The sequence below is a fragment of the Salmo salar genome, chromosome ssa20 (assembly GCF_905237065.1).
Source record: "Salmo salar chromosome ssa20, Ssal_v3.1, whole genome shotgun sequence".
Lineage (NCBI taxonomy): Eukaryota > Metazoa > Chordata > Actinopteri > Salmoniformes > Salmonidae > Salmo > Salmo salar.
In genome coordinates this window covers 31796625-31810035 of record NC_059461.1, presented here as the reverse complement: position 1 = coordinate 31810035, position 13411 = coordinate 31796625, and the positions used below count along the sequence as shown (strand labels likewise).

Here is a 13411-nt window from a genome sequence, read left to right as displayed (position 1 = left end):
ACACACTCATTCAAAGTGCCTAACTGATGCTCACACACCCTGCAGTCTCTACTCTCTAGGTTTTATGCTATCTGGCATCGCTAATTGAGATCATTTCCTGTTTTGAAGGAGCTGATTTGGTGAAAGGTCTTCAGGCTGATATGTTTGTGCGCGCCCTTGCCCTTCCTCCAGGTCTGATGCGATATTTGGCCAGAGGATGATGTCATGGATCCTGCCCCCTCGTTATTTGCCTGAGCTCTGCCAATCAGAGAGAGACCTCAGCATTGCCCTCACCCTGCACCTCACCTACTGTGAGTTTTACACACACACACACACACACACACACACACACACACACACACACACACACACACGCGCGCACACACGCACACCCCCACCCTGCCCTTCATCTACTGTGAGTCTATTGCCGTCCTAAATCAACCCCTAGTCCTAACCCCTAGACTCTTCTTGATTTCCCTCCTTGTAAATCAAAAAGGACCAGATCAGCTATACAGTACTAGGCTGTAGAGTTTCCATAATATCTTTGACATACTACATCACTGTCTAACCCCTCTCTCTCTCACACACCCTCTGTCTCTTCATCTCATAATGCCAGTTCCAGTCTATATAACATGTACTATACCTGGTGTTTTTCCTCTTTTTAGCCACTATGTCCTGCATGGCTGTGATGTCCACTAGCCTGGTCTCCTGTCTTTTATTGCACAAACACCGCAAGGTACTGTGTGTGTGTGTGTGTGTGTGTGTGTGTTTTTTTTGTGTGTGTGTGTGTGTGTGTGTGTGTTAGAGAGTGAGTGAACTATTCTCCTGCCAGTCCTGTGGTGATGTCATAGGGAACACACACCAGCTATGACCATAAACTCAGCCTGGGGGGTTAAGTACTGGAGTCCCTTGTTTTTCTGCTTTGCTGCTTATTGTTTCTGTGTATAGACGCTATTAGAGTCGCTGACGCTGACTTTCTGCTCTCAAAGGGGCAAAGCCCTGTTCTTTCATTTTATTGGTCATTAGGTCATCTGCTCAGCTCACCTCATTTTCTCTCTCCACCCCCTCCCTCCATCCAGGGTGTGTGTCTGTCTGTGTTGTGTCGTGACGTGGCCTGGCTGCTGGAGGAGATCTTGTTCAGGAACAGAGATCTGGGCTTTGGGGGGAGTCTGGTTGGGGTGGTCTACCACTCCCTCACCCTCCTCACCCCTCACCTCACCCTCGCTTCCCATCCCAAAGACAGGTAGGTAGGTGGGTGGGTGGTGGGTGGGTGGGTAGGTAGGGGTGGGTAGGGTGGTGGGTGGGTGGGTAGGTAGGTAGGTAGGTAGGTAGGTAGGTAGGTAGGTAGGTAGGTAGGTAGGTAGGTAGGTAGGTAGGTAGGTGACAGAGAGGGAATGACAACCATTTCTCTCCCTCCCTTCCAGGTCTGATCCCCTCATCGCTCCCCACCCCTCTCTCTCCGCAACTCTCTCTCTTTCCCGCCATTCCCAGATACTCACACACACATTCATCCATGAGGCGGTCGGAGGTACGTGTGTGCAAATTCATTACCACATTCACAATCTTCATTGATTAGTTGCATTATTTATGACTCTCTTTTTTTCCTTCAATTGACAATGTGTGTGTGCAGCGTGTGCGGTGTCGGCCATGCTGTGTGAGGTGGCAGGCTGCGGGGGCAGCAGCAGGATCAGGGGTAAAGAGATTAAAGGTGACGAGGTCAGAGGGGAGATTGAGTTTGACGTGGCACTGTGTCAGGATGAACTGACTGAGAGAGCCCTGCAACTCACACACTTACTGCCCCCGGGATATATACCTGTGAGTACATACACACACAATGCCCCCCGGGATATATACCTGTGAATACACACACACACACTGCCCCAGTGGTGTATATACCTGTGAATACACACACTCACTGCCCCAGGGGTATATACCTGTGAATACACACACTCACTGCCCCAGTGGTATATACCTGTGAATACACACACTCACTGCCCCAGGGGTATATACCTGTGAATACACACACACACAGTGCCCCAGGGGTATATACCTGTGAATACACACACACACACACACACACACACACACACACACACACACACACACACACTGCCCCAGGGGTATATACCTGTGAATATACACACACACACACACACAGTGCCCCAGGGGTATATACCTGTGAATACACACACACACACACACACACACACACACACAGTGCCCCAGTGGTATATACCTGCGAATACATACACACACACTGCCCCAGTGGTATATACCTGTGAATACACACACACACACACACACACACACACACACACACACTGCCCCAGGGGTATATACCTGTGAATACACACACACACACACACACTGCCCCAGGGTATATACCTGTGAATACACACACACACACACACACTGCCCCACACACACACACTGCCCCAGGGTATATACCTGTGAATACACACACACACACACACTGCCCCAGGGGTATATACCTGTGAATACACACACACACTGCCCCAGGGGTATATACCTGTGAATACACACACACACACACCACTGCCCCAGGGGTATATACCTGTGAATACACACACACACACACACACACACACACACACGTACACACACACACACACACACTGCCCCAGTGGTATATACCTGTGAATACACACACACAGTGCCCCAGTGGTATATACCTGTGAATACACACACACACACACACACTGCCCCAGTGGTATATACCTGTGAATACACACACACACACACACACACACTGCCCCAGTGGTATATACCTGTGAATACACACACACACACACTGCCCCAGGGGTATATACCTGTGAATACACACACACACACACTGCCCCAGTGGTATATACCTGTGAATATACACACACACACACACACACACACACACACACACTGCCCCAGTGGTATATACCTGTGAATACACACACTCACTGCCCCAGTGGTATATACCTGTGAATACACACACACACACACACACACACACACTGCCCCAGGGGTATATACCTGTGAATACACACACACACACACACACTGCCCCAGGGGTATATACCTGTGAATACACACACACACTGCCCCAGTGGTATATACCTGTGAATACACACACACACACACTGCCCCAGGGGTATATACCTGTGAATACACACACACAGTGCCCCAGGGGTATATACCTGTGAATAGTACACATTCACACACACATACCTACTGTGCCTGGAAATACTATACTATACTGGACTGGCTGGGTGTGTGTGTATCTTATTCAATGAATGTTTAATGGAGCAGCACAGCCATTCATCTAGCTCTGAGAGTGCGAGAGATTGTGTATGGAGTGTGTGCTCTCGAACTCTCTGTCCTCAAAGGCTTTTAATCAAAGACATAAATACTAGGCCTTTCTCTCTCTTGCTCCCTCCCTCTCTCCTTCTCGCTCCCTCCTTTGTCTGATTGCATCAGTTTTTATTTCTATCTGACTCACACTTTCCTCACCCCCCCACCCCTCGCTCTGTTCCCACCCCACCTCTTGCTCTGTCTCTCCTCTCTAAACCAAGTGTGTGCTACACTCCATCTGCTGCGGTCTCTGTTAGCGGTCTCTGTTAGCGGTCTATATAGCTTGTATGGGATATTGACTGATAACTGCCTGTCTGTCCACCAGTAGCAACGAAATATGCACAGATAATGCTCTAAGTTCTGACTTGCCCGATTTTTCTGTCTCTCTTTCTCTATAGCCATGTCAGTCATCTCATGGCTTTGCTCTGGATGCAGTGGACACACTGGTGCGATGTGGCATCCTTGTGATGGAAGAGGTTAAAAGTGCATCACACACAAAGTACATCTCTCACAACACACTTTCACCATTTCAACCCAGTGATTGGGCTTATGTCATTTATAGTGTGTGTGTGTGTGTGTGTGTGTGTGTGTGTGTGTGTGTGTGTGTGTGTAGGTTCCTAGCGACACACCGATCTGTGATTTCTGGAGGAAGCAGGGTGCTCTGACCTGGAGTGCTTCAGACGACCACTCTGACTGTGAAGAAGGAGAGGCACGCTCCTTCAAGGTACACACACAGAACTACTAATCAACTCAACTCAGTGACTGAAATCTATCTCTCTCATTCTCTTTGTAGTTGAGCCAGCCCAGCCAGTGTCCAAAACTGCTTTTCTTCCTGTGCAGTCTGATGGCTGGCTACCTGAGGGCCCTGTGCTGGGCTACAGAGGGTTTAGACCTCCTAGACACTCCGCTACCAGGTGTGTGTGCGCGTGTGTGTGTGTGTGTGTGTGTGTGTGTGCGTGGAACTCCTCTGAGTAGCTGTGTGTGTCTCACCCTGCAGAGGCTGTCTGTTTGGGCCAGATACACTCCCACCTGTGTGATACCGCCCAGAGGGACAGGGGACACTATGGTGAGACTGGAATTACACAATGACATACACACACAGAATGCTAATACCCATACTTCAAACATTTGCCTAATGAAAATCTCCTCTCTTTAATAACCAGCTTATTTGTCTGGAGGTTACGCACATGACTCACCTTTCACAAACACTGGTTTGTTGTGTGTTACAGAGAGCTGCTCAGAGGAGGTGGCACGTGTGACAGTCAGGACGCTGACAGACCTGGGGGTGAGAAACAGTCACTCTGTGTGTGATTAACATTTTATCAGTGACTCACTGGTCCTTGCACGTGTATCTAAATAGTGGTTGTGTGTCAGGTGCTGGTTGAGGATCAGCAGAGAGGATGTGTGTTCCTGGGAGTCAGTCCACTCTTCCAACAGACAGACAACAGACACAAACTCCACAGCTTTGTATCCCAGTTCCTCTATGACTAATACACACACCACAAGAGAAAGACCAAGCAGGGAATGAGGATAAAGTCTATATAGTGAAGCTTATTCAATCATAATTAAAGCAGATATGTCCCTCTCCTAACTCACAGCAGAGGTTATGTGTTCAGAAATGATTTTCCATTATGTTCTAAACAGTCTGCTGACTCCTAGCTCTGTAATTTTTAGCCTGCTCTTATTGACTTTCATGTGTTTACATGATCAAGTCATTGGAATTAAGTTTACATTTTACTGTTCTCCTCATCAGGCAATTTTTTGTTTAATCTCAATGCGTGTTTCAGTTTAGTAAAAGACTGCATGAGTCTATAATGGACCGGAACATTGGGTCTTGTTTCAGTTTAGATGTTGCCTTTGGCCAAAGATGTATAGTGATGACTTGGCTTGGAACAGTTCACATTTTTGGACACACCAGAGAATATGTGTGTTTCTAGTGTTAATGATGTAGAACAGCTCAGTGGAAAGTGTCTAGCAAGATTTTTTTCATATATGATGCTCTTTGTTACATTGATGTTATTAAACCTATAAATGTTTTTATTTTCTGAATCCATCATTGCTGTGCTCGCACAAACCTGAAGCATCACACTCCATTAGAAGTGAAAAGGGTCATAATGATTGAGAACAATCCCTATAAAACTAATGTGTGGGCAGCCATTCAGTTTATTGTTTGCCAAGTGTTCACATAATTAACAATGGTTTATGGACTAGAGGTGAGTTTAGATTAGAACTCTTGAGTCTTATCAAGTCTAGGCAGTATATTTCTATCATGCCTGTTCTTGGCAGTGTATATCTATAACTGTTCTAGGACAGAGCTCTCCAACCCTATTTCTGGAGAGCCACCATCGTATAGGTTTTTACTCCAACCCTAATCTAGCAAACAGATATAATAAATGAAACTAAATCATTTCAAACCTTCCTTACATTTGTATATGATCACTGTTATGCATGGAAATACTTTGTAACAGATTTCCCAAAATGTTAATGTTTTATGTCTAATGAAAATTAAAAACATATACAGTACCAGTCAAAAGTTTGGACACACCTACTCATTCAAAGGTTTTTCATTATTTTTACTATTTTCTACATTGTAGAATAATAGTGAAGACATCAACTATGAAATGACACATGGAGTCATGTAGTAACCAAAAAAGTGTTAAATAAATCTAAATATATTTTATAGATTCTTAAAAGTAGCCACCCTTTGCCTTGATGACAGCTTTGCACAGTGTTGGCATTCTCAACCAGCTTCATGAGGTAGTCACCTGGAATGCATTTCATTTAACAGGTGTGCCTTAAGTTAATTTGTGGAATTTCTTTCCTTAATGCATTTGAGCCAGTCAGTTGTGATGTGACAAGGTATGCGTGGTATACAGAAGATGGCCCTATTTGGTAAAAGACCAAGTCCATATTATGGCAAGAACAGCTCAAATAAGCAAAGAGAAACGACAGTCCATCATTACTTTAAGACATGAAGGTCAGTCAGTACGGAAAATTTCAAGAACTTTGAAAGTTTCTTCAAGTGCAGTTGCGAAAACCATCAAGCGCTATGATGAAACTGGCTCTCATGAGGACCGCCACAGGAAAGGAAGACCCAGAGTTATCTCTGCTGCAGAGGATAAGTTCATTAGAGTTAACTGCATCTCAGATTGCAGCCCAAATAAATGCTTCACAGAGTTCAAGTAACAGACACATCTCAACATAAACTGTTCAGAGACGACTGCATGAATCAGGCCTTCATGGTCGAATTGCTGCAAATAAACCACTACTAAAGGACACCAGTAAGAAGAAGAGACTTGATTGGGCAAAGAAACACGACCAATGGACATTAGATCGGTTGAAATCTGTTCTTTGGTCTGATGAGTCCAAATTTGAGATTTTTGGTTCCAACCGCCGTGTCTTTGTGAGACTCAGTAGGTGAACGGATGATCTCCGCATGTGTGGTTCTCACCGTGAAGCATGGAGGAGGTGGTATGGGGGTGCTTTGCTGGTGACACTGTCAGTGATTTATTTAGAATTCAAGGCACACTTAACCAGCATGGCTATCACAGCATTCTGCAGCGACACGCCATCCCATCTGGTTTGGGCTTAGAGGGACAGAGTGAAGAAAAAGCAGCTAACAAGTGCTCAGCATGTGTGGGAACTCCTTCAAGACTGTTCCAGGTGAAGCTGGTTGAGCGAAAGCTTTGCACACTCTTGGCAATCATCAAGGCAAAGGGTAACTATTTGAAGAATCTAAAATACACACTGCTCAAAAAAATAAAGGGAACCCTGAAATAACACATCCTAGATCTGAATGAAAGAAATAATCTTATTAAATACTTTTTTCTTTACATAGTTGAAAGTGCTGACAACAAAATCGCACAAAAATATTTAATGGAAATCCAATTTATCAACCCATGGAGGTCTGGATTTGGAGTCACACTCAAAATTAAAGTGGAAAACCACACTACAGGCTGATCCAACTTTGATGTAATGTCCTTAAAAAAGTCAAAATGAGGCTCAGTAGTGTGTGTGGCCTCCACGTGCCTATATGACCTCCCTACAACGCCTGGGCATGCTCCTGATGAGGTGGTGGATGGTCTCCTGAGGGATCTCCTCCCAGACCTGGACTAAAGCATCCGCCAACTCCTGGACAGTCTGTGGTGCAACGTGGCGTTGGTGGATGGAGCGAGACATGGTGTCCCAGATGTGCTCAATTGGATTCAGGTCTGGGGAACGGGCGTGCCAGTCCATAGCATCAATGCCTTCCTCTTGCAGGAACTGCTGACTCACTCCAGCCACATGAGGTCTAGCATTGTCTTGCATTAGGAGGAACCCAGGGCCAACCGCACCAGCATATGGTCTCACAAGGGGTCTGAGGATCTCATCTCGGTACCTAATGGCAGTCAGGCTACCTCTGGCGAGCACATGGAGGGCTGTGCGGCCCCCCAAAGAAATGCCACCCCACACCATGACTGACCCACCGCCAAACCGGTCATGCTGGAGGATGTTGCAGGCAGCAGAACATTCTCCACGGCATCTCCAGACTCTGTCACGTCTGTCACATGTGCTCAGTGTGAACCTGCTTTCATCTGTGAAGAGCACAGGGCGCCAGTGGCGAATTTGCCAATCTTGGTGTTCTCTGGAAAATGCCAAACGTCCTGCACGGTGTTTGGCTGTAAGCACAACCCCCACCTGTGGACGTCGGGCCCTCATACCACCCTCATGGAGTCTGTTTCTGACCGTTTGAGCAGACACATGCACATTTGTGGCCTGCTGGAGGTCATTTTGCAGGGCTCTGGCAGTGCTCCTCCTGCTCCTCCTTGCACAAAGGCGGAGGTAGCGTTCCTGCTGCTGGGTTGTTGCCCTTCTACGGCCTCCTCCACGTCTCCTGGTTTACTGGCCTGTCTCCTGGTAGCGCCTCCATGCTCTGGACACTACGCTGACAGACACAGCAAACCTTCTTGCCACAGCTCGCATTGATGTGCCATCCTGGATGAGCTGCACTACCTGAGCCACTTGTGTGGGTTGTAGACTCCGTCTCATGCTACCACTAGAGTGAAAGCACCGCCAGCATTCAAAAGTGACCAAAACATCAGCCAGGAAGCATAGGAACTGAGAAGTGGTCTGTGGTCACCACCTGCGGAACCACTCCTTTATTGGGGGTGTCTTGCTAATTGCCTATAATTTCCACCTGTTGTCTATTCCATTTGCACAACAGCATGTGAAATGTATTGTCAATGTTGCTTCCTAAGTGGACAGTTTGATTTCACAGAAGTGTGATTGACTTGGAGTTACATTGTGTTGTTTAAGTGTTCCCTTTATTTTTTTGAGCAGTGTATTTAGATTTAACACTTTTTTGGTTACTTCATGATTCTGTATGTTATTTCAGAGTTTTGATGTCTTCACTATTATTCTACAATGTAGACAATAGTAAAAATAAAGAAAAACCCTTGAATGAGTATGTGTGTCCAAACGTTTGACTGATATATATATATATATAATAATTTATTTCTAGCATGCCTGTTCTAGTTTATGTTGGTTGTAGGCAGTGTATTTCTATCATGCTTGTTCTAGGTAGTGTGTTTCTATCATCGCTGTTCTAGACAGTATATTTTATATCTGTCTTGATGTGCTGAATCAGAGCCCAGGAGAGCATGAACAACTATTGGGCAGCTGGGGGGAGGTCTCTGAATAACAAAGAGATGGCAGTCAATACTTAACCTGGGAGAAGAGTGGCTGGACAGAACAAAAACATGGGAAGATGAGTTGAGGTCAAATAATTCACCCTTATATACTGTAGAAGACTATGTGCAAGAAACATTTGAACAGATGGAAATAAGTAAAATCAGTTATTTTGTAAGGCAACAATATAGCATGCAGACTATTTCAAGAGATGGCAGAGATAAGATACCTTTGTCTGAATGTCAGAAGACCTCTTATGACACACTACTGCCACCTTGTGGTGGTCTGAACAAATGGCAGCATTTGAAATCGGAGATGAGTGACAGGCTGGCTGTGCCTTTTACCTCTGCCCTTGAATAATCAATAGCCTTCAGCTCTCTCTTTCGGTCTCACACTTTGCATTTAGATTAAGTGGGTATCTCTGGGGTGTGTTTGACACAGTAAACACTTGTGTTTGTGTAAGTGCTACAGGAGAGGCCACTGTCTGTTGTTGAGACTAAGCAGGCACAATGTAACTGCCAGACAAAACATTTCCAATACAGAATTTGTATCTACTGTAAAGCATTGAGCTGCAGTGGACCCAGATATTTAATATTTCCAAGGTCATACATATGTCTGATTGAATCATGGAGACCAAAGCCACCATCTCCATACAGAGCAGATGAGCTGCCCACAACAGCTGACTCAGTGTGGCAGCTGGAAAGGTATTCCTCTATCACACAGCCTCACAGTGGGCATGGTAAGCAGCTGCTATTCCTGCACACACTGGACTATTATCTGCACCCACGTCTAACCTCATACACTCAGTTGTCCATTTATTAGGTACACCACCCCATTCATGAAAATGGTTCACTCCTTACAGACAGTGAATCATGTGACTGTGGCTTGCTATATAAAGTAGAATCCATGCCCTGAAGAATTCAGTCTGTTCTGGAGGCAAAGGGGGGTTCAACCCGGTACTGCACTGATCAAAATATAACGCAACATGTAAAGTGTTGGTCCCATGTTTCATGAGCTGAAATAAAAGATCCCAGAAATGCTCCATGAGCACAAAAAGCGTATATCTCAAGTTTTGTGCACAAATTTGTTTCCCTCCCTGTTAGTGAGCATTTCTCCTTTTCCAAGATTATCCATCCACCTGATAGGTGCAGCATATCAAGAAGCTGAATGAACAGCATTATCATTACACAGGGGCACCTTGTGCTGAGGACAATAAAAGGTCACTAAAATGTGCAGTCACACAACACAATGCCACAGATGTCTCAAGTTTTGTGGGGGCAAGCTAACTGCAGGAATGTCCACCAGTGCTGTTGCTAGAAAATTAAATGTGCATTTCTATACCATAAGCCACCTCTAACATCGTTTTAGAGAATTTGGCAGTGTGTCCAACAGGCCTCACAACCACAGACCACGTATTACCACGCCAGCCGAGGGCCTCCACTTCTGGCTTCTTCACCTACAGTATCGTCTGAGACCAGCCACCCGGACAGCTGATGAAATTGTGGGTTTGCGCAACCGAAGAATTTCTTCACAAACTGTCAGAAACCTTCTCAGGTAAGCTCATCTGTGTACTTGTCGTCCTCACCAGGGTCTTGACATGACTGCAGTTTGACGTCAAAACTGACTTCAGTGGGCAAATGCTCACCTTCAATTGCCACTGACACGCTGGAGATGTGTGCTCTTCACAAATGAATCCCGGTTTAGACTGTACCGGGCAGATGACAGACAGCATGTCAAATCAAATAATATTTGTCATACACATGTTTAGCAGATGTTATAAATGGGTGTAGTGAAAAAATGCTTGTGTTTCTAGCTCTAACAGTGCAGTAATATCTAACAATTTCACAACACACACATCTAAAGTCAAGGAATTACGAATATATAAATATTTGGGCGAGCAATGTCAGAGCGGAATAGACTAAGATACAGTAGAATAGAATACAATATATACATATGAGATGAGTAATGCAAAATATGTAAACATTATTAAAGTCACTGGTGTTCCATTTATTAAAGTGGCCAGTGATTCTAAGTCTGTAAACTTGGCAAAAAAAGAAACGTCCTCTCACTGTCCACTGCGTTTATTTTCAGCAAACTTAACATATGTAAATAGTTGTATGAACATAACAAGATTTAACAATTGAGACGTAAACTGAACAAGTTCCACAGATATGTGACTAACAGAAATGGAATAATGTGTCCCTGAACGAAGGGGGGGGGTCAAAATCAAAAGTAACAGTTAGTATCTGGTGTGGCCACCAGCTGCATTAAGTACTGCAGTGCATCTCCTCCTCATGGACTGCACCAGATTTGCCAGTTCTTGCTGTGAGATGTTACCCCACTCTTCCACCAAGGCACCTGCAAGTTCCCGGACATTTCTGGGGGGGAATGGCCCTAGCCCTCACCCTCCGATCCAACAGGTCCCAGACGTGCTCAATGGGATTGACATCCGTGCTCTTCGCTGGCCAATGGCAGAACACTGGCATTCCTGTCTTGCAGGAAATCACGCACAGAACAAGCAGTATGGCTGGTGGCATTGTTATGTTGGAGGGTCATGTCAGGATGAGCCTGCAGGAAGGGTACCACATGAGGGAGGAGGATGTCTTCCCTGTAACACACAGCGTTGAGATTTCCTGCAATGACAACAAGCTCAGTCTGATGCTGTGACACACCGCCCCAGACCATGACGGACCCTCCACCTCCAAATCGATCCCGCTCCAGAGTACAGGCCTCGGTGTAACGCTCATTCCTTCAACGATAAACGCGAATCCGACTATCACCCCTGGTGAGACAAAACCGCAACTCGTCAGTGAAGAGCACTTTTTGCCAGCCCTGTCTGGTCCAACGACGGTGAGTTTGCCCATAGGTGACGTTGTTGCTGGTGATGTCTGGTGAGGACCTGCCTACAACAGGCCTACAAGCCCTCAGCCCAGCCTCCTTCAGCCTATTGCGCACAGTCTGAGCACTGATGGAGGGATTGTGCGTTCCTGGTGTAACTCGGGCAGTTGTTGTTGCCATCCTGTACCTGTCCCGCAGGTGTGATGTTCGGATGTACCGATCCTGTGCAGATGTTACACGTGGTCTGCCACTGCAAGGACGATCAGCTGTCTGTCCTGTTTCCCTGTAGCGCTGTCTTAGGCGTCTCACAGTATAGACATTGCAATTTATTGCCCTGGCCACATCTGCAGTCCTCATGCCTCCTTGCAGCATGCCTAAGGCACGTTCACGCAGATGAGCAGGGACCCTGGGCATCTTTCTTTTGGTGTTTTTCAGAGTCAGTAGAAAGGCCTCTTCAGTGTCTTAAGTTTTCATAACTGTGACCTTAGTAGGCAATTATCTGTAAGTTTTTAGTGTCTTAACGACCGTTCCACAGGTGCATGTTCATTAATGGTTCATTGAACAAGCATGGGAAACAGTGTTTAAGCCCTTTACAATGAAGATCTGTGAAGTTATTTGGATTTTTACTAATTATCTTTGAAAGACGGGGTCCTGAAAAAGGGATGTTTATTTTTTGGCTGAGTTTATATAGGGCAGCAGCCTCTGTGCTAGTGATGGCTATTTAACAGTCTGATGGCCTTGAGATAAAAGCTGTTTTTCAGTCTCTCATCCCAGCTTTGACGCACCTGTACTGATCTGGCCTTCTGGATGATAGCGGGGTGAACAGGCAGTGGCTCGGGTGGTTGTTGTCCTTGATCTTTTTGGCCTTCGTGACATCGGGTGTTGTAGGTGTCCTGGAGGGTTCATGTGTGGGCAAGCGGTTTGCTGATGTCAACGTTGTGAACAGAGGGGTGGCGGTGAGGTTATGGCATGGGCAGGCATAAGCTGCGGACAACAAACATTTTATCGATGGCAATTTTGTAATGCAGAGATAATGTGACGAGATCCTGAGGCCCATTGTCGTGCCATTCATCCGTCGTCATCACCTCATGTTTCAACATGATAATGCACGGCCCCGCGTCACAAGGCCCTGTACACAATTCCTGGAAGCAGAAAATGTCCCAATTCTTCCATGGACTGCATACTCACCAGGCATGTCACCCATTGGATCTGGATCGACTTGTACGATAGCGTGTTCCAGTTCCTGCCAATATCTAGAAACTTCGCACAGCCAGTAAAGAGGAGTGGGACAACATTCCACAGGCCACAATCAACAGCCTGGTCAACTCTATGCGAAGGAGTTGTGTTGCGCTGCATGAGGCAAATGGTGGTCACACCCGATATTGACTGGTTTTCTGTTCCATGCCCATACCTTTTTTTTGTTTAAGGTATCTGTGACCAACAGTTGCCTATCTGTATTCCCAGTCATATGAAATCCATAGATTAGGGCCTAATGAATGTATTTAAATTGACTGATTTCCTTCAAAGATTTTACCCAGTTAAAGTTCATTTAAGTTGTTGCATTTTACGTTTTATTTTGTTC

General features: G+C 45.7%; 1 protein-coding gene across 2 annotated transcripts in view; it reads left to right on the top strand.

Moving 5' to 3' along the window:
• gpat2 (glycerol-3-phosphate acyltransferase 2, mitochondrial) overlaps nt 1-5360 on the top strand; it is a 47842-nt gene extending 42482 nt beyond the window's left edge. For both annotated transcript variants that reach the window (XM_014161526.2, XM_045703225.1), the window contains 11 exons: nt 172-290; nt 645-715; nt 1059-1222; nt 1404-1507; nt 1610-1794; nt 3723-3800; nt 3938-4048; nt 4118-4238; nt 4322-4390; nt 4554-4609; nt 4699-5360. In XM_014161526.2, coding sequence (XP_014017001.1) covers nt 172-290; nt 645-715; nt 1059-1222; nt 1404-1507; nt 1610-1794; nt 3723-3800; nt 3938-4048; nt 4118-4238; nt 4322-4390; nt 4554-4609; nt 4699-4815 — 1195 coding nt within the window. In that variant the 3' untranslated portion in view covers nt 4816-5360. The remainder of the gene's footprint in view (nt 1-171; nt 291-644; nt 716-1058; nt 1223-1403; nt 1508-1609; nt 1795-3722; nt 3801-3937; nt 4049-4117; nt 4239-4321; nt 4391-4553; nt 4610-4698) is intronic.
• Nucleotides 5361-13411: the final 8051 nt, after the last annotated feature.